Source organism: Aythya ferina, assembly GCF_964211825.1.
Source record: "Aythya ferina genome assembly, chromosome: 1".
Lineage (NCBI taxonomy): Eukaryota > Metazoa > Chordata > Aves > Anseriformes > Anatidae > Aythya > Aythya ferina.
In genome coordinates, this window is record NC_140296.1 from 55,978,438 (window position 1) to 55,998,166 (window position 19,729).

Below are 19,729 nucleotides of genomic sequence, written 5' to 3' on the forward strand. Positions count from 1 at the left end.
GGTGGATGGATGGATTATATATACAGAGAGAGAGCGAGAGAAAACGTTTATTTATCGCTTTGACTAATTGAACTGCAGCTAAGCGCTCGTTCAAGAAAATCAGAAGCCAGTGTGCAAGGATTGGGACCCAGCTCCTTCACCACGGGCATGTGGAGTGTGTGTGCAGTCGCGAGGGCATCCACATTTGGAAGCACTCAGGACCACAGCTGGGCTGTTGTAGATAAACAAACTGAAGGTAAATAAACGCGCAGCATTCATCTGAACTGCTTCTTGCTTCCGTACATGGGTGTGTTTAATCTCTTGTACGTGTTCTTCCACAAGGAAAACCTAAATGAAATTAGCTTTCTTTCACTGGGCAGCCACAGAAATAAGCATTTTATAGGACTGAGTATAAATCCTGTTTTACCAGGAGGGCCACACGAACACGCAAACGCCGTATGTGTTTATGTGCAGACGCATGAGCCTGTTTTATTATCCACGTAAATGTGCTTATGCAGAGCATGCTGTGCTTGCTTTAACTTTCAGGAGGATTACGCTCCTACAAAAGGATGCTTTGGGGAAGCACACGCAGCCTTTCATGGACATTTAAAGAGGTCACACGCTACCGAGAGCTTCCAGTGCAAGCGCAGGGCATGAAGCAGACGGCGGCGACCTAGAGAAGGGGTGCAGGTGGTGGCAGTCTCCACAAGGTGGCCGTCCAGCAGCTGGCGTGTGATTGTTTGCAAAGGACTCTCCAAGAGGAAACTGGAAGTTTTTTGGGCTCGGTCATGTTTGCAGGAGGCTGTAGCCAAGCCTGAGTGGCGGCGTTGGAGAAAGCAGGAATATTGGTGCTTCGGAAGTGGGGGGAGAATTCGGGGATCGTGGCTGAGCTGAAGGCAGGATTTGGCCTTTAACAGAGAGGAGCAGAGACTGTAAAGGGCTTCTGAGCTCAGCGGAGGAGAGGGGGAGCTGAGAGGAAGAAGAGGGCTCAGCAATGGGTTCAGAAGCACAGAGCATGGAGCGCAGCGGGGAGGAAGGAGAGGCCTGCAGAGACAGGGGGCGGCGGGGCGGCACACCAGGAGGCACAGCGAGGATTTTGACTCACAAGGGGTTTTGAACCGCCAGGCTCACAGCACACGAAGGGAATTTCACTTTGCATCACGTAGGCCTGCCGGCTGCACGGCTCCACGCAGATCCGCCACTGCCATGCGACCGCAAAATGAGTGTGCTCCCTGCCCCGGGATAAACCCAACAGCTTTCCCTTCTCTCTCCAGGTCACAAGGCTGCAGCCTGGGCTGGATCGAGATGGCGCAGCAGGAACTGTGCTTGGAAAACCATCCGTGAGGCTGATGAAGGCTGCCCAGCTGCCCCAGCCTTCCCAACCACCGCATTTATTGTATCAAGCAGACTCTGGCACGGCTTGCGATGAGCAGGAGCAGCTCCAGGTGACTTCAGAATATGAACACAGAAATATTAACACCGCTTGCCCTGCACGAGGTCTCGGCTCTCCCTCTTTCGGCGAGCCCCAGCGTTGCAGAGGATGCGCTGCCGGGGCGCGGCCGCGGTGTCCCCGTCCCCGCAGCGACAACAGCTCCCTGCCCGCCAGCTGCGGTCGCCGCTCCCCAGATGTTATCTGGCCCCTGCACGGGTGTCTGCTCGCGCTCCTCTGCAGGAATCCCACATCTGATGGCAGCGGCGCGGCGCTGGCTGCAGCCGCCTGTGCAGCGGGGAGAACGTCAGGAAGGGAGCAGCAGCGGCGGCAGCGGTGCAGTTAGCGATAGGAGCTGATAAGGGGAGGGATGAGAGATGTTCTCATCGAGGCCGCTCGCGAGGCGGAGCCGCAGGAAACGTGCAGGGCTCCGGGGGCCATCCTGCGAGGAGTTCGGGTCGGGGGATGAATGAAGAGTGGAGAATGAGCGCTGCTGCGCCCGTTTCTCTTCAATGAATGCATGGTTTTGGGGAAATGCCCCCTGCTCACAGTCCTGCACCAGCAGCTGGGGAGCACGCACGGGTTGGAGAGCGTGTTCAGGTGACACAGGACATCAAACACCTCTCCTTTCTCCATCAAACGAGCCCTTCCCTCCCCGTCCCTTCTGAGTCCTGCTGTCCCCAGCCTGGTGTCCTCAGAAGTCCGTCCCCGGTGACAGGGATGATGTCTAGCACCACAGGCCTGGTGCTCGAGCTGGTGGTGCTCCAAGCAGGCTGCTGGACTGGTGGCCTTCCCCAGGCTTCCTGGCAGTGTTCAGACCACTGACGCTCCTCGATTACTGCACGCCAGCTCTTCCTCGGCCATTGTGGCGTGCCCTACAGGCACAGGCTCCCTTCAGGCCAGCCCTGCAGTCCCACCTGCTCTGAGTAGGGCCCAGGTGACCGGGAAGGTCCTGCTGGAGACACTTCCCAACCTCAGCTACCCCTTCATTCATGCACCCCTTGGCCAGCCTGTAGGGCCCTCAGGTCCAAGGGAAGGCCCTGTGAGGCCACCTCCAGGCCCCTTTTCCCCGTTCCCATCAGGCTGCGGGGAGCACAGGGGCGAAGGTTTCCTGGAGGGCGCTGCGAGGGACCCTGCACCCCCTCCCCGGAGCACATCCACCACAGAGGGACGCAGAAAAGCAGGGACGGGCGCATTGCCCATGGCCACCACGGGCTGCGTGCTGTGGGGCAGAGGTGGGAACGGGGCCCTTCTGCTCCAGGCCAGCGGCCGCAGGTGGGGTCGGTGGCCCCGCAGAGCTGGTGGGGCTCGGCCAGGGCGGGTCCTGCTGCGGGGCACGGTCCGTACGCTGCCGGCCGGAGGGAAAAGGAGGGGCTGTGCCTCTAGACGGAGCTGGAGCCCTGGGGCTGGCTGTTGCTGTTGCTCTCGGAGGGGGTCTTGGCGGTGGAGGAGGTGGCCATGGAGCCGCTGTTCCTGAAGATGCGCAGCAGCCTCCGCTTGTAGCCCCGGAAGGCGAAGAAGTAGATGATGGGGTCAATGCAGCAGTTGAGGTTCATGAAGGCCACGGTGACCTGCAGGGACATCTTGAAGGCTTGCTGCTCGCGGCAGGACGGCTGGTAGAGGATCTTCCTGACCATGAACTGGACGATGTTGAGGTGGTAGGGGCTGAAGCAGAGCAGGACGGCCAGCAGCACCACCAGGATGACGGTGAAGGCCCGGCGGTGGTGCCCGTTCTTGACCGTCAGCGGGTTCTCCTTGGCGGTCTGGCAGAGCTTGAGGTTGATCCGCACGTAGCACACCAGGATGATGCCCACAGGCAGGAAGAAGCCGAGCACGCAGGCGGCCAGCAGCAGGTAGGGCAGCTTGGGGACCTCCTCGAAGTTGAAGTACTCCATGCAGGTCAGCCTGTCCCCCATCCGCCGCGTCATGGGCCGCAGCAGCAGCGGCGCCGTCTGCAGGAACACCAGGAACCAGATGAGGACGCAGACGGCCCTGGCGCGGCTCATCCTCCGCAGCCTGCCGGGGTGCCTGCTGCGCACCACGGCGATGTAGCGGTCCACGCTGACGCAGGTCATGAAGTAGATGCCCACGTAGGTGTTCATGTAGAAGACGAAGGCGGTGGCCCGGCAGAACCAGTCCCCGAAGGGCCAGTTGAACTCCAGCACGTAGTAGGCGATCCTGCCCGGCAGCGCCAGCGTGAAGAGGGCGTCCGACAGGGCCAGGTTGACCAGGTAGAGGTCGGTGGAGTTGAGCTTCTTCTTCCTGCGCTGGAAGGTGATGCAGAGGGCCAGGATGTTCCCGCAGGCGCCGAACACCAGCAGGGCGGTGTAGAAGAGCGAGAAGGTGACCTTGGCCGAGACCTGGTGGTTGTGCACGTCGCAGCCGCTCTGGTTGACGGGGGTGAGGTTGGCAGGGGGGAAGGCGGCCTCCACAGCAGCCATTGCCAGCCAGTTCCTCCTCCCCTGGGAGGAGAAGAGAGGTGAAACCCACAGCCCCGGGCTGCCCCTTACCAGGAAGCCGGGGGCCCGTCCCCTCCGCTCCCTGCCGCCCCCCGGCAGCGCTCAGCCCCAGTCATTTGGAAAAACGCAGCCCTGGTGATTTCGGGGCGAAACAAAGGCTGTGACTCATTGTCTTCGTTCTGCTTCTCGTCACCAGCTCCTCTTATTTTTTTTATTTTTTTTTTAATTTCTTTGTTTTTTTTGTTGTTTTTTTGCACATCCAAGCAATAGCAGAAAGGATGTGGAGGGGGAAGGGTGGGAGGGAGAGGGGGAGAGAGAATTGCGTGTCACACAAACAAGGTCCCAAACTCGTCTCGTGGCGGTGGCATAATCTATTCATCGCTGCGGGGGGAATGGGGGCATTCAATGAAAAAATGCCCAGACAGAGGCAGGGCTGGGGCAGAGAGGGGTCTGGAGGGCAGAAACAAATTAAAAAAAAAAATAAAGAAAGAAAGGAAAAATCCCTGTGCTGGTGATGCCCCCTGCCCATGCAAAGAGAGGAGTGGGACATGTCCCTCTACCAAATCTGTGTGCTCTGCTCCTCGACGTGCTTTGGGACGTGGGGTCTGTGCCTGCCCTGTCCCATCCAGCACCCTCCATCCATCCCCATCACACTCATCCCCATCCCGTCCATCCCCATCCCGTCCATCCCCATCCCATCCATCCCATCCCATCCCATCCCATCCCATCCATCCCATCCCATCCCATCCCATCCCATCCCATCCCATCCCATCCCATCCCATCCCATCCCATCCCATCCCATCCATCCCATCCTCATCCTCATCCTGTCCATCCCCACCCCGTCCTGTCCATCCCTGTCCATCCCCATCCCATCCTGTCCATCTGTCCGTCCCGGGCAGCCTCCCCTCACCGCAGGCTGTGGCTGTGGCTGTGTCCCACTGCTGCTCCCCGCTCTGCGGTCCCACAGCACCCAGCAGCCGAGGTGCACACAGGCGCTGTGACAGACGCACGGACACACACCCACCTCGCGGTTGCCTTCCTTTTCCTCCTCCTCTTCTCCTTTCTCCTCCTCCTCCTCCTCCTCTCCTTCCTCCTCTTCCTCCCGCCCCAGCGCAGGACCCTCCAGCGCCCTGCTCCCGGCTGTGTCTGCGCGCCTCTGGGTACTGGCTCACGTTATAAAAGCACCGGGAGTTTTGGGCTTTTTTTTTTTTTTTTTTTCTCTCTTAGGTTTAGTAAAATCGTGTGTTCTCGCTGGGCTTTTTTTTTTTTTTTTTCTTTTTCTTTTCTCGGTGTGTGAGAGGCATTTGTCAGCCGCGGGGTTATTCTCAGTAGTGGCAGCGCCGGGGAAGACAAATGACTGTACCTGCGCAGCAATCGCTCCTGCCATCGCAGACGACTTTGGGTTTTACTCTGACAACTTCTACCAGAATGCAAAATGCACCAGATTAAAGCCAACAGCTCCGACCCTGGGGCTCAGCCCCTTGCCCGGGCAGCCTGATGGGGCCGCTTCACCTTTTCCCAAAAGTCCAGGACAACACTTTATCACACTTATCACACCCCACGTGCCATTAAACCTCCATCGGAGGAGGGATGGAGAGCCTGCTGGGTGCAAACCATTCTCTGTGGGGTCGGGCGGTTTGTGTCCCGCAGCAGGGCTGAGTGCTTTCCTCGAGCTTTTGGCACTTCCCAAAACGTTTGCAGAAGCGCAGCCTGCCCCGCAGCCCCCACAGCAGGGTGGCCTTCCCCACGGCCTCTGTGTCCTGGAGGCTGCTGGGGGGGCTTTCAGATCCCAGGAGGATTTCAGACTCTGCTCGGTGGTTGGGTTTTTTTTCTTCTTGGTGGTGATGACCTCACTTGTTTTCTTTTTTTTTTATTATTATTATTTATTTTTTTTCTCCTTCCAAAAACTCCCAGTGAAGCTAGGAAATTCCCAGCGGGGGACCTTTAGGGCAGTACTGGAAAACACTGAGGCTAAGAAATGTCAAGGTTAAGATTACAGTTAAGCTAAGCTTAAACTTCCCTTTATGCTCGCGAAGCTCAACCAATTCTTTAATTGCATAACATTTATAATCGTTCAGAGCATCGCGGCATTAAGCTCAGCACTAATCTGTGTACCCGTGTGCACTGAGTCATCCGTACAGAGATTACACACTGAATGATATTGGCATCGACTTCTACGACTGCGAGACTAATAATGAAAATTTGCTCACAATCATCTGTTCACGGAGACGCTTCTGGTGCTCAGGGGTTTGCACGGCCCGGGGGGAGAGGTCTGCTGGTGGGACAAAGGCTGCTGAGTGAATTACAGAAGATATTCCCTCGTGAGATGGGGATTTTCTACGCACACGGATGCTCATCGCTAAGCCACCCAAACTTGTGCCGGGCTCAGATGTTCTCGAGCTGCTCGGTGACGACGGAGCACGGAGGACGTGCCACGGAACGGGGTTATCCCTGTGGAAGGCCTGATCCTGAGCACACCGCCGGGAGTGGGTTCGGGACTGTCCTTCACCTCACGCTTTGCCAAAATGAGGTGAAGGCTCGGGCACCCACTGCTCACACCCAGGCGGGGGTCACTTCAGCACAGAGGGTGGGCAAGGGGTTGCTTTATCCCAGGAGGCTCCTGGCCTCACTCCCTCCCTCCCTGATGCTCATGGCAGGAGGGTTTCACATGTAAAACCCAAAAGCATCACCCCCAGGCCCTGTTGTGTCCCGTCCCATCGCTGTGGGCATGGGAAGGCACCACACTGCCAGGGAGGGCCACGTAGAGGGGCTCTGGGGGTCTCAACCCCAAATAGAGGTCGAAGCATCTCTGTGGGGCCGTGGAGGCCGGAGGAGGGACGAGCCCCATGAGGCAGCGCCAGCCCCAGCGGGACATGGAGGAGCCCACGGGTCCGGGTGCCAGCCGCCTCTGGGAGCAGCTTGGAAATAAGGAGGGGGTGGGAAGCAACGTGCTCTCTGCCCGATTTTATTTTATTTTATTTTTTTAGTTTTGCAAGGCAGAAGAAAGGAAGTGGGTTCTTCTTCTGTGCAAAACACGCTCCTGCCCTGTGTGCAGCAGGTGCTGCTGCGCTACGGGCGTGCAGCCCAGCTCCACCCGCTGCACGGCCCCGCCGCGGGCCGGGACCCTCCCTTGGGCGCAGGGCTGCTCCTGCCGCACTCCTCTTGTCCCCACCCAAAAGCAGGGACCTGCAAACCCTCCCCACCCTTTCCTGCGAAGCCCTGGATGCCAGCAGCTGGCCCAGGTATTTCCAGGACTCCCTGCAGCCCCTTTTGGCTTCTGCAGGCCTTTTCACGCAGGCTTTGCATCGTCCAGAAGAAAACCCCACCTGCGGCTCCTCTGGGGCTGGTCCTTCAGGCCGCCATCACGCCCACCACCACCCTTCAGCCCCTTGGAGCTGGTCTGAAGGATCCCCTCAAATTTGGCTCTCAGTCACGGCCTCTTCACACCACATTCCCCGTGCTGGCCTAGGAAGAGGCACCACTATCAGGACAGGCCACGTCCTGCTGCCCTGCTGCCACAGGCCCTGCGATGGCCGCCTTCCCCTGCCGTCCTGCAGGCCGATGGGTCTCGCTCCCCCAGACCCACGGCTCACAGGATCGGTGGGGAGAGCTTGCGAAGGGTCTCCAGGAGCCTCACACGTGCTGGCACCAGGCTTGCCCCAAGCATGGTCTCCAGCCCCAGCTCTGGGCTGCTGCCCAAGCCCCGGTGGGGTGCCTCAGGTGCGATGGAGCTGGGCGCCGTGAGGCGGCGGTGGCAGCATCCCCTCCGCGCCAGGGGCGGCAGGAAGCTTCTGCGCTCTCTTTCCATTGCCTCATCGCCTCTCCTGGCTTCCTCCCCCCCTCTGGCTTCAGCTGCTGTTTCTGTCTTCAGGTGCAAAACATTTTCAGGAAGCCTCGGGTGCAGACACAAAATCTCCGATCCAGGTGCTTTCGGTTTCAAGACGACAGGCAGGGATTTTCCACACCTCTGCTGTTCACCTGGCGGGGGAGCGGAACCAAAATTAGGAGGACAACTGGCTTCAATGTCAACTTTTCTTGCCCATTGACAGCAGCAGCTATGGGGGGAGGATGATGCTGGGGAGGCTTCAGCTTAAGGTGACTGAAAAAGGTGCAGAAAGAGCAAAACCTGTGCTGAGATTCTTGCCAGTTGGTGACCAAAATCTCAAGAAAGTCATTACCAGAGCTTTGGAGCACTAGAAACTTAATCTGGCCCGACATCTGCGTCGGGAAAAACACTGAGTAATGGCACGATTGAAATCTGTTTCTGAATGCAATGCCCTGGTTTGGTCTGGGGGTGATGTCTCAGGAGATGGGGGCTTGCCCTGACCTTGGCCATGAAGATCTGCACAGCTCTGAGGCCTTCATGGTCAGCACCAAGGGGCAAGCACAGGTCTGGGTGGGCTGCAGGGCCTGCGGGGCTTCCAGGTGGTGATGGTTTGGGCCACCCAGCTGCAGGGGGATGCTGCAGGGGCTGGGGCAGTGCCTGGCCATGCAGGGCCAGGCACCCTGGCAGGAGAAATACCCGGGAAATTCGCGTTACGAGGCGACTTCCTCTGCTGAGCGCGAGCATCACCGGCGCCCCGCCACCCCGCGAGAAGCTCCATTTTGATTCTGCAGGAATGAGATGAAAGTTGTCTGAGTATCTGATTTCTGTGGTTAAAAACAATGTTTAAACACTTGTTAAAAGAAAAAAAAAAAAAAGGCAATCAGAAGGCAGGTTTGGAGAACAGAGGTCCTATTTTTATCTGTTTTTGTTACCTCGGGGCCGCACACGCTGCTCGTAACGTGCAGCCGCGGCCCGGGCAGGAGCAGCGGGCATGCAGGAGGTGCTGAGCTGAGAATTTGTGGCATAGGAGATGCCAAAAAGACACCTCAATTCATCCCGGGTCACCATGAGCTCCCACTACAGTTGATTTCAACAGGACACCTCGTTTTGTAACTCGCGTGCTCCAGCCCTCTCCTCGTTTGCAAGACGCCCAGTGCAGCCTTAACGTGGCTCCTTCGTGCTGCTGCTGCTCTCTGTGCCCCCTGCAGATGGGGACACCCACAGCCCTTATTGTTTTCATCTGCGAAAACAGAATGTTTCTGGTGAATTTTACTCGCAGAAACTGCTCATCTGTTGTCAGGTGGAATTTTCCAGCAGCATTCGCCCCTGAGGCAGTGTTTCCACAACAGCTCCAACCCAAACAGTACCTGCTGGGCAAAAGCTGTCACGGCACAGAAAGTGCTGGGGGGCTGTAACTTCGCAGAGAGCCAGAGGCTGCTCCTGCACGTGCACGCAGTGCTCCCGTGCAGCTGTGTGGGAGGCCCTGCTGGAGCAGGAGTTGGACCAGGTGGCATCCAGAGGTGCCTTCCAGCCTCAGCCATCCTGTGATGCTGAGATCTCCAAGTAGCAGAGGGTTTCACAAGAATTTGGGAAAGTGGGAACAAAGAAACACCTTGGGAGCTGAACAATAAGTTGAGAGCAACATCTCCAGGCGCGTCCTCAGCTTTGCTTTGCAGTTTCCCCGTGGAGGACCGTTTTCATGCAAGTAACACTTTGTTCAAGGCTGCAGGGTTAATTGGCCGTTGCTTCTCATGGGCCTGAGGGTTTTGCACGGTTGTCCTCCTTACCTGCGCTACTGCATAACCTCAAAAGGCTGAAGGTCACTGGGGTAGGGAAGGGAGATGTTCTGGCGCTCTCCCCTTGCATGGAGAAATGACGTGACGGTCTCAGAGCCCTACCCCGATAAAATGGCACCAAACCCTGCATGGGTCCTGCATCTCTCTGCAGCTCACGTTCCTGACCGGGCTTTAGACCTGAAGACCACTTCAGGTGGGTGATGTGCTTCATTGTCCCTTCCTTTCAGCAAGGGCTGTCTCGTGGCTCTGCACATCAGCTCAAGAAAATGCCCCACGTAAACTACAGCGATTTAAAGTCCATACATTTCATCAGACTGATTTTTGGTGGTGCTTTAAACGCCTGGCTTATATCCAGATTTATCCATCTCCATATATCCATCAGGATTTCTTTTCCAGTTGGCATTTTTTTTCTTTTTAGGGCTTTCTTGAAAGACCAGACAGACAGATCCTAAACCCTACCACCTTGAAGGACCACACTTTTCTGGGCTTGTTGGCTCAACATTTTTCCAGTGCATTTTGTTACGTGCCTTTTCTTCTTGATGCTTGTCTCCCGAGTCCAAGCTGCAGCTGGTCTCCTCTCTGTGCTCCCAGGAGTTTGGTGGCCAATTTTTTTCTTCCTAGTGGAAATTTTGCCTCCTGGGGTACACTCACCACTGGCGTATTCAGGCCAAGGGCTTGCTCAAACCCTCTGGCGAGGCTTTGTGCAGGTGGGAATGCCAGAAACCTCGGTGCAGGGTTTTAGGGGTGGGGATGTGCCTCCCACGGCATCCGCACGGGCCGCGGCTCTGTCACGAGATGCTGAAGGAGATACTGAGTGATTTGCACCTCGCAGGTAGGGATCTGACTGCTCTGCCAGCCGGGGTTTGGCGGCTCAGCACCGCGCGGCCGGAAGGCTCGAGGAGGGACCCTGCCCCGTGAGCCACGCTGGAAATTTTCAGAGGTTCTTAAAATCGTGAATTTGCTTTCGTGATTGCTATTCGCTGAATATTTTGCCTGTGACAAAGTACCGTGTGGCTTAGCATGCTGTGGAAGTTAGCTTCTTTTTTTCTTTGTTTCTTCTTTTCTTCTTTTCTTTTGGCCTGGCTGCCTGCCAGCCTTAGTTGTCTGCAGCAACCAGCACAGCCGTGAGCTGTTGAAATGCGTAAATTTGAGATGTTTGGTCGGAGGGGAGCGTTTTGTTCTCCAAAACCCCGATCAAAGCCCGGCTTCGGGGCTGTTTAAAATCATGATCGCATTGAAAGAGCGTTCAAGTGCAAGGAACAGGTCCCCGTCCTCAAAAAAAAAAAGCATCCTGCGCTTTTATAGGGTCCCACCAGTTCTTCGGTGCAATCCCCTGCAGCACCCAGCCCTTGTCGTGCAGCATCCTCAAGGGTTTTGCTCTCCTGTCCCTGGATGCTTAGGCTCACCCTGAGTGCCTCGGGTCTGCTGGTGGGGTTGCTCGGATGGGCGGCGTCAGGCTGAGTCACGGAAAGTGGGAATAACGCTGAGTGGTTTTAAAAGGACGAGAAATGAAGGGTGGCATTTTATTTTATTTTATTTTATTTTATTTTATTTTATTTTATTTTATTTTATTTTATTTTATTTTATTTTATTTTATTTTATTTTATTTTATTTTATTTTATTTTATTTTTGTCTACAGCCGAGGGAAATTTGAGGGAGGCAGTAGTTTCCCATCTCTCCACCATGACAGTCACCAGATCGCTTCGGCTGGCCTTGACCATTGATTACTAAACACAGAATTTCACATGAAATCACCTCTTTGCCGTGGCCTTGATACTTATTATATTGCCCTTCTTAAAAACACACACACAAAAAAAACTACGCTCAGTCAGGCTGTGACAACAGAGTCATCCTCCTAATCTGATTCAAGCAGCAGCTCCTAAGAAGGGCAAAATTAGTATTTACTAGAAGTGAGGGCTGTGTCATTTCAGCAGCGAGCCTCGCTCTTCGGAAGGCGCAGATAAGGATGCGCGCCGTCTCCCCACCCACACCGGGTTCACATATTAATGGCCTGGCCGTGGCTGTCAGGCTGAATGCCTCGATGAAAAACCTGGGTTTGTACTCCTGCTCGTGACAGGGAGAAAAAGATGTGTGTCCTCCGGGACACCCCGGCCACTGCCAGCAGGGCGGGATGCCTGTGGGTCCCACCGCCCTCCCCCGGGGCTGGGCAGACCCTGCGGACCCCTGCGGCTGCAAATTTGTCCCCGGCTCCTGTGATCTGGCCGTGTTTCAGCATTTTGTGGCCACATTTCGCTGCTGGGCTCCATGCACGTTGTCAGAGACCAGTGCCAGACCCGCAGGGATGGGTGGATGCTCATCAGGTGGCTGCACGCCGCTGGGTTGAATTCCTGTGCCCCAAATTTTCCCAGTTTCATGTTTTTTATTTTGCGGAGAGTTGTTCTCAACTCCCTTGTTTTGCACACCTGATGTATGAATTAAAAACCCTGAACACTTTTTTTCTGGTGCGATGTGTGTTGACAGTGGGATTAGCATTTGTAACAGGGTGTAGAGTGGGATAGGGATGGGGGTGATGGTGATTTTATGTTCAGAAAACACATTTTAGTCTTGATTGAGATGTGAACATCTTCATCCTAATCTTCTAGGTACAGAGCATCTGGGGGTGGACTGCACGCTGCTGGCTGGGTCTAGAAGCTTGTGTACACTCAGACAAGGCTGTGAAAGGAGAAAGTCGCTGAAAAGCTACCAAGCTGTACACGGGAAGGGTACTTCCACTGGGATGACCCAGTTGTTCTTCAGAAATCAGTCTGAGGTAAAAGAGAGAGACCGCACTGCGGTCCCTTAGCAAGGTCTGCTGAGCAAACAGTACCAAGGATTAAATTCAGAAATGAACATCCCCAAGCAGGGACCACGCTTGCTGTCACACCACGGGCAACGTGCCGCAGGGGCTGGCCCCGCACAAATCCCCTTTTCGGCCCTTTTTCAGCCTTCCCGACCGAGCCGCATCCCGAGCGTGCACCTCCTCACCTCGCTCAAACCAAAGGACCTTGGACAAGGCCCAGAAAGGCTGAGGAGATGGAGAACATCAGCCCCTGTTGGCTGAGGGGCTTGGCTCTGCCCTGGTGTGAGAGGGACAGCAGGGTGCTGGAAGGCAGCAGGAAGAAGTGCAGGAGAAGGAGGAAGCAGCCTCCTCTTCCTCCTCCTCCTCCTCTTCCTCCTCTTCCTCCTCTTCCTCCTCTTCCTCCTCTTCCTGCTCTTCCTCCTCCTGAACACACCTGCAGCATGGCGAGGGCACAGAGGGAGATGCGGGTGCCCACCTCGCCGCAACATTTCTCCCCTTCGCTCTACCAGAGGTGCTGGCGAGCCCCAATTTCCCCGGTTTTGGGGGTGTCCGGCTGGGAGGGGAGCAGCCGGCTGGGCAGAGCAGCTTCCCCGGTGCCACTAGAGGTCATCCTTTCAACAACTTACCCGGCTGGGATGCAGGGCCAGAGCTGGAGCCACCGCAGATGGAGCCTGCACAAATTCCCTGCCTTGGAAAACAGCTCCGGGAGGGGTTCCCGGGGATGAAATTGCTGCGAGGGGGGGGGAAAATCAGGGGTCTGTGCTCTTGACTCGCTCTGTGGAGATCTTGAGGCACCATCTCGTCATTTGTCTAGTAATTAAACGTGGTGATACAATCTGGTTCCACCTACCTGGATAAAGACTTCAAAAGCAAAAGCCCCTCACCGCTTCCCAACCTCTGCCCGTCCTCATGCAGGAGTTGGGGTGCCCGAGGGGAGCGGCTGCAATCAGAGGGTAATTTATCTTCCCCCCAGGGCTTCCCCAGCCTCCCCCGTCTGATGCTTTCACTTGCCCTCAAGTTCAGGCCTCAGCCTCTTGGGGGATGGAGGGCTCTCATTTGCATGCCTCAAATGTCTCTGGGTAGGGTGAAATTCAAAAGTAAGTCCCCACCGTGGTTTTAGCCAGGTTTCGCTTTGAATATCTGGGTTACCTCAAAGCAAAACTGAGACCGAGCCCTGGGCTAGCTCGCACGATCTCAAACCTCGGACTGTCACGCGTCTCCACGAACTGCTAGAGCGAAATTATTCACAGCCCTTTCACCCAGCCATCGCTCCCCTTAGAAACCAGATGAGACGCCCCCGATCGCAGCGGCGAAACCGAGAGCAGGATTTGTGTTTTTTTTCGTGGCTGGCTCCTTATTTAGCTGGCGGAAACGCCGGCGGCGATCACCGCCGACCTCGAGCAAACCCACTCTCGCTTTCCACGCCGGCGCCTCCCGCAGCCCTGGGTCCATACAGGAGGCCGCAGGCACCTCGTCGGCTGTAGGGGTGGGTAGAAGAGGGGCGCCTGCTGCCTTAAGGGGTCAAGGGCCCCTTTCAAGGCAATATGGGATCGGAGGAAAGGGAGGAGGTGATGGGAACCAAGCCTGCTCAGTCACGCTGATTTAGGAACACGTGGGAATGTTTGTTCCTGCAGGGCTGTCTGGTGGAGGACTTCTAAGCCGGGAGGCAATGACCAGAAACAGGACTCCCAGCCGCACTAATTGGTGAGCTAACGAGCTCCAGGAGCCACTTCCAGGAAGGACGAACCTCGCAGCTGGTAAGATTATCAACTGGGGGACCCGGACAGGGAGGGTGAAAAATAAACTGCAGAGCCCTGCAAACCCATGGGGTGTGCGGGGGGAAGGAGGAGCAGGAGGAACAAGGGGGTGAGGTAGGTAAAAAAGGGCATAAAAGGGCTGATTGTGTGTAAAATGTGGCAGGTTGCTGTGCTTGTCTGGCTGATCACCACAGCCTGTCCTATCTTCTTACAATATTCCCTCATTAAATATTTAATCAGCTCTCTACTTGTGTGCGTACTTGTGGGCACCGAGAGCGTGGTGCGAGTGCCTGCACTCCTCACTCTTCACCTCGCCGAGCGTTAGTCACCGAGGGAGTGAACATTGCTTCCTGGTAAGTAAAAAGGTGCAGGTGGATTTATGGTCAGGGATGGTCCTCGTTACACAGGCGTGGGCACGGGCAGAAGGCAGAGGGAAAGGTGCCACGAGGAGGAAGCCCGTGCAGTGCCTGAAAGCCTGAGGCTCACAGCCAGAGAAAACACTGATGCCTTTCCTCTTGGCAGGTGGGGAACACGAAGCAGAGGGAGATGCAGCTCCAGATCCAGAGCCTGTCCGTGCGTCCCTCTTCCCAGCTGGGTGTGAATGCGGCAGTCCCTCTTGCTCCTCAATCTTGCCCTTGCAATCCAGCATAGGGCTGGTTCCCACTGGTGCCCCCAGCCCCACACGGGGCTGTAGGAGCTGGGAGGCACGTTATTCCCTTCCTTGCACTCATGTGGAGATCTCCTACAGCGACTGTGGAGAACCGATGGGAAAACCTTGATAATAAATGCTGCGAACCGCAGGACTGAAGTTATCAAAAAGTCAGTGCAGCTTTACTGTGTTTCATGCCAATTTAATAAAATCTGCTTTCCATCTGCCTCTGGAGGCACGTGACCAGCGTGATTGAAAGCAGGCCAGGAGAAGCCCGAATGAAAAACCCACTGCAGGTATAGGACAGACCCCAGTACGGGGAGGTAGGTGCTGATTAGAGACCATAAACACCTGAGGTGAAATAATGGGGCGAGCCCAGGCGATGGAAAGTGCCTTGCTCTTAGGAACCATACAAGAAGGTGAACTGCAAGCTGATACAAGGCTGCTTCTGGCACCAGGTGGCCACGGCAGGGCTTTTCCACGTGCTGCTTGGCACACGGGGAGGTCTGGGGAGCAATTCAAAAGCCAATGTTCATGCAGTGCAAGGGTCTTGATGCGTTTCAGCTCTGCATCGCTTCTGGCTGCTCTGTTGACAACCAGCGTGGCAAGATCGAAGCCAGGAAAAGACAAAAAGACAGCACAGCTTCTTGTCCTTGTTATTCAGGCATCAGTGGCAATCTAGAAGACACATTTCTACCCAGAAAGAATTTCTGAGACTTTTCATCCACTTTCAAGAAACTTTAAGAGGACAAAATTGTTAAAGAAAATAGGTATGGTGAGATGATTTCAGACATCCAAGGGGAAAAAAAATAGTTCCCATGAGCACTATCTTTATCCATTAGATAGCAAACCCAAGAAATACAAACAATCAGATACATATTCTTATTTAAATTGGTGATTAAATGGTTAGGCTTTAGTGATATTATCAGCTGCATGTTGGAAAGGAGCTGCTGGTTAGATATATTACAGCCTCAGGTGACTTTTGATAAGAGTTTACAAACAATGTGGAAAGCATTCAAACAATTAGAGGTGGGTTTTACATATCACTGACTTCCCCTTAACAGGGAAGTTAGCAGAGTAAACACCTTAATCAATTGCAAAAATACATCATCAGAAAGAAACACAAGCTCCTCCTAGTAATCCTCCAACCACCCTGAATTCTTCTACTCACAGAGATGTAAATGGCTTCAGCATTCAGGGCTTCTGTAGCTACAGTACCCAGGAAAATGAAATAGATGACATTTTGATAGACTGCTTTGAAATACAGAAGTACAGTATGAACGTTTCTTGAATGAAACCATTGTATTTGTACAGTGAAACTCGATTTCTGGATTCACCCACCTACACTTGTGTCTGCAAAGCAGGTGTCTTCATGTGAGAAACAAATTTAAGCTGTAGCGTTGTCTATGGAGACCCGAACAGTGGAGCTGGGACCTTCCGGAGAAAAAAGTACGGAAAAAAGTGAATCAGAGAGCAATATTGGTTACAATCTGGTAGCCTGGTAAGTGAATTTAAAAAGAGTGCAGCTCTGTTTGCTGTTATATCTGAGATTTGGGACATAATCCTGCTCTGATTTAAGTCAATGGGAGTTTTGCTATTGACTTCAGAGGAACCAGAATCAGGCACTTTGTCTGCTTCAGACCTGACTGTTTTATTTGGAAATATAACTTTTTAAAACACACACTTTTCTCTTAAAATGCTACAAAGTAGGGCAAGTAATTACATTAGGCTATACCTGAAGCTCCAGAGAATTAATACAAAGGCCGCTTGGCTCTTGCCAACTCTCACTATTACAGTTTTACTAGCATCATATGCAGCACTACCTTACCTGCTTGTTTCGCTTAGTGAACTCACTGGGGGCTTTCGTTATTTTTATTTTTTTTTTTAAGGAGCTTGCAATATACACAAACAAAAGCTCCGGGGAGCGGGGACCAGCTTGGTGGCCCATATGGTGTCCGTATCACAGAACTCGGAGATGGAGCAGGTCTGTTTGCTCAGCAACCCTGTCCTTTTTGCAATTGTGAGAGAGTTGGCTCGGGAAAAGTTCTCTTTTGGGTGGTTTGCGTGGCTTGTTGTCAGGCAAGAACCCGTGAAGTGAGATTTCCCGTGGTATTTGGAGCACCCCAATGGCCCCAAAGTGGCCCCAAAGGCTAGGAGCTGGGAGGCTGGGACAGGACTGGCTGTGTCAGCCCCAGGGCTGTGGGAAGGCTGGGGACGCTTGTCTGAGGAAAGGGTTTGTGCAGAGGAGAGTTTCTGCTGGAAAAGGCAAATCCTGTGATTCTTGTGCCACTAATCCCGAGGCAGAAGAACAGAATGCAAATTTAGCTCCAGCTGCAAATCATACAAACAAGACTTTGTGTAAAAACCAAGGTAGGGATTATCCTCCAACAGACAGCTTTGCTAGGGCAGAGTAAAAGTTCCTGCACGCAGTCTGGCTCACTCTGACCGCTCTGAAGTAGAGGTGAGGTCTGAAGAAGAAAAGGAAGAGGGATTTGTCACCACAAGGCTTGAAAACGAGGTGAAGTGTCTTGTGTACCACGCCATACAGCAGCATGGAGGCAGTCACAGCCACGACAGCCCACTTGCCCCTGGAATTTTTGTTTCATCCAAGCTAAAAGTGCCATGTGGTCAAGCCAATGATGAATTTGTCTCTGGCTGAGGGCAGGCCAGGAGCTCTTCTAGCCCTGAGGTGGGCGCTGAGGGGGGTCTGGGAGTCCAGTGGGTGTCCAGAGGAAGCAGTGTGAGCTGGAGCAGGGATTTAGGGAAGAAAGGGCTGGAAAAGGAAGGGAAAGGTGGTAAACTCAAGAGAGTTGTTCCTCAGAAATGGGTTTGGTGTCTTAATACAGTGTGTGGATAACTTCTACCCCCCCAAAAAAAAGATGCACCTTACTGAAGAGCTCCGTCACTGGGATCCAACCGAGTTCAGGCTGTCACAAAACTAGGTTTTGTTGCCAGAAGATGGCTGGTATTGGCTACTCCTGGACTCAGAGAGAAAAAACAAATGATTTCCAAGGAAAAGATAAAGGTTTGAAATCAAAGGTGCAGCCTTCAGCCTCATGTAGATTCTCCTATGCCTTGCCCACAACGTGTGTAAGGGTTTGGGGGGTTACTGCTCTTACGCTGCCTTGTGATGGATGTCCTGGTAGCTTGAGCCGTGACCATCACAAGGCCCAGCCATGTGCAAGTCAGACACTGGAGGCTTTAAGACACCAGGCCCCAGGCCATGGACCCCTCCAGTTCTCCTCATCCCCCTTGAAGTGGGGTCCCAAAAGAGGACATTGTACTCCAGCTGTGGGCATACCAGTGCCAGGGAAGGTAAAAGTACACAGTGAAAGTACAGGGAAAGCTCTTTAGGCCTCAGCCTCGTCCTGCAGGCCCATGCACCGTGCTCACCACCATGCCACCACCCACGGCCCCACCGGTGGGTTTCACACCCACATCCCCTGGCTGTGGAAGGGGGTCTACATGTCCGATAGGACTTGTAGGAGAAGCAGGACAGCTCCAGTTACAGCTGGAGCTTGGGTGTCAAAGCACCACAGTGCTCTCCCCGAGGCCGTGCATACAATTAGCCGTACTCGCTGAGTAAATTCGAGCAGCGCCCGCCTTACGTTCTCTTGTTTCTCGAGTTCACGTTACAGCCTAGGATGTACCAAAACACGGTTTTATATGCTAGTTTCCTTACAGTAAAACCCTTACTATATGTCGTTCATCGATATCAAGCGGTGTACATGCAAGAAAAGGCTAATATTATGTATATATTACCAATTTTATGGGTTCAAGAATTACAACGTGCTTGCTTTATTTAGGTGGTAAACTTTTTTAATGAGTCTGGAGGGTCCTTTACATAAAAGTAGTGACTCTATCTTGGAATCTCTTTCCATGTTTATTAGAAATGTGTTTTACTTTACCATGAAAAAAGCCAAGGAAACATGCAGCCTTAAAGTCTAATGAAGTAGTTACTCATGCAGTCAAAGTTCATAAATTTTAAATACATTTAATTTATAAATTGAAAACATAGCTTGCACTGGCTTTTTCAAGATTATTGCTTTCCACAGGGGTCTCAGGATAGTTGCCGAGCCATGCTTGTTGCCTCTTTTCTTTCAAGGCTGAGGCTAGATCGTCGCAATTCACACTCATTCATTCTGATGCTCTTAGGAGAAAAAAAATAAAAATAAATAAATAAAGCATTTTCAAAACAGCAGCTCTTTAAAATATTAAAAATTGTAACCCAGCTTGCAGCCTTTTTGTTCTCAACTCAGATAAGGTTTGCTTCTGAGCTGACACTTTAATAGAGAGCTCTTTCTCCTGGTGAGAAACCCTTTGTCCCCCTGGAGACCTCTTTTCCAAGCTAATTGCGGAGCGTGTTCCCTGCAGTGGCAGCTTGAGCCTGACTCCAGCCCCACACCAATAAAACCTCGGTACCAGCCTGGGTCAGGAGCCCAGCCCCTGGGAAGAGGGAATTTAAGGAAGGGGGAAACAAGCTGGGGTTTCCACCAGGGGATGCGGTGCAGCAGCGAGGTGAGGCAGCAGCCCACCGGTGGCTGCAGGGTGGCTGCTGGGTGGCTGGGACACCAGAGGGGCTGTTATTGGGGCTGTGAATAATTTTAGGGGGATGTTATCAAAAATGGGATGTGCCTATGGTAAGGGGAAGCATCAAGCCCACCATAGCCGGAATCATGGGTTTGGTATTGAGTTTTGGTTGTGTTGTTGTAAAATGAAGCTTGGGGGGTTGCCCGTAGGAACCTAAGGGTACCCAAACGGGTCAGTCATACCCAAGCCGCTTCAGAAGGTTGTTTCTGCCATTTGGCCTCCAGTGACAGGGGCCACACCACAACACCCCTCACCCGGGCGCTCCCGTGAGTCACCCTCCTGCCAGCTATGAGGACTTTTCCAACAGGGGGCCCACGGAAGGGCCGTGTTTGCATCGTTCAGCGAGGTCACTCAATCCCCAGCCATGAGGACGACTCCAAGGCCTTCTGCAGAAGACATCTGTGAGGTGGGAGCACCTGGACACCTCCCCGCTCTGCACCCCGT

The 19,729-nt window shown here is 53.8% G+C and overlaps 1 protein-coding gene and 1 long non-coding RNA gene across 5 annotated transcripts; one reads left to right on the top strand and one right to left on the bottom strand.

The window, feature by feature from the left end:
- Positions 1-2,667: 2,667 nt before the first annotated feature.
- On the bottom strand, positions 2,668-5,012 carry LOC311439079 (G-protein coupled receptor 183-like). Of its 2 annotated transcripts, none has more exons than XM_084524361.1 (2): positions 4,892-5,012; positions 2,668-3,870 (listed from the first exon to the last, which is right to left on the bottom strand). In XM_084524361.1, the coding sequence occupies exon 2, from the start codon at positions 3,847-3,849 to the stop codon at positions 2,791-2,793; it is 1,059 nt and encodes a 352-aa protein (XP_084380487.1). In that variant the 5' UTR covers positions 3,850-3,870; positions 4,892-5,012; the 3' UTR covers positions 2,668-2,790. The 2 variants fall into 2 exon arrangements, with proteins under 2 accessions (XP_084380487.1, XP_084380488.1); XM_084524362.1 differs by lacking the exon at positions 4,892-5,012 and adding an exon at positions 4,778-4,811.
- An 8,408-nt stretch (positions 5,013-13,420) lies between these two features.
- Positions 13,421-18,919, top strand: LOC311439109. Of its 3 annotated transcripts, XR_014694541.1 has the most exons (6): positions 13,421-13,775; positions 13,924-14,046; positions 14,287-14,399; positions 14,569-16,196; positions 16,585-16,679; positions 18,751-18,919. It is a non-coding gene; the product is annotated as an uncharacterized lncRNA (long non-coding RNA). The 3 variants fall into 3 exon arrangements; XR_014694542.1 differs by lacking the exon at positions 13,421-13,775 and having other exon boundaries at positions 13,851-14,046; XR_014694543.1 differs by lacking the exons at positions 13,421-13,775; positions 13,924-14,046 and adding an exon at positions 14,082-14,160.
- Positions 18,920-19,729: the final 810 nt, after the last annotated feature.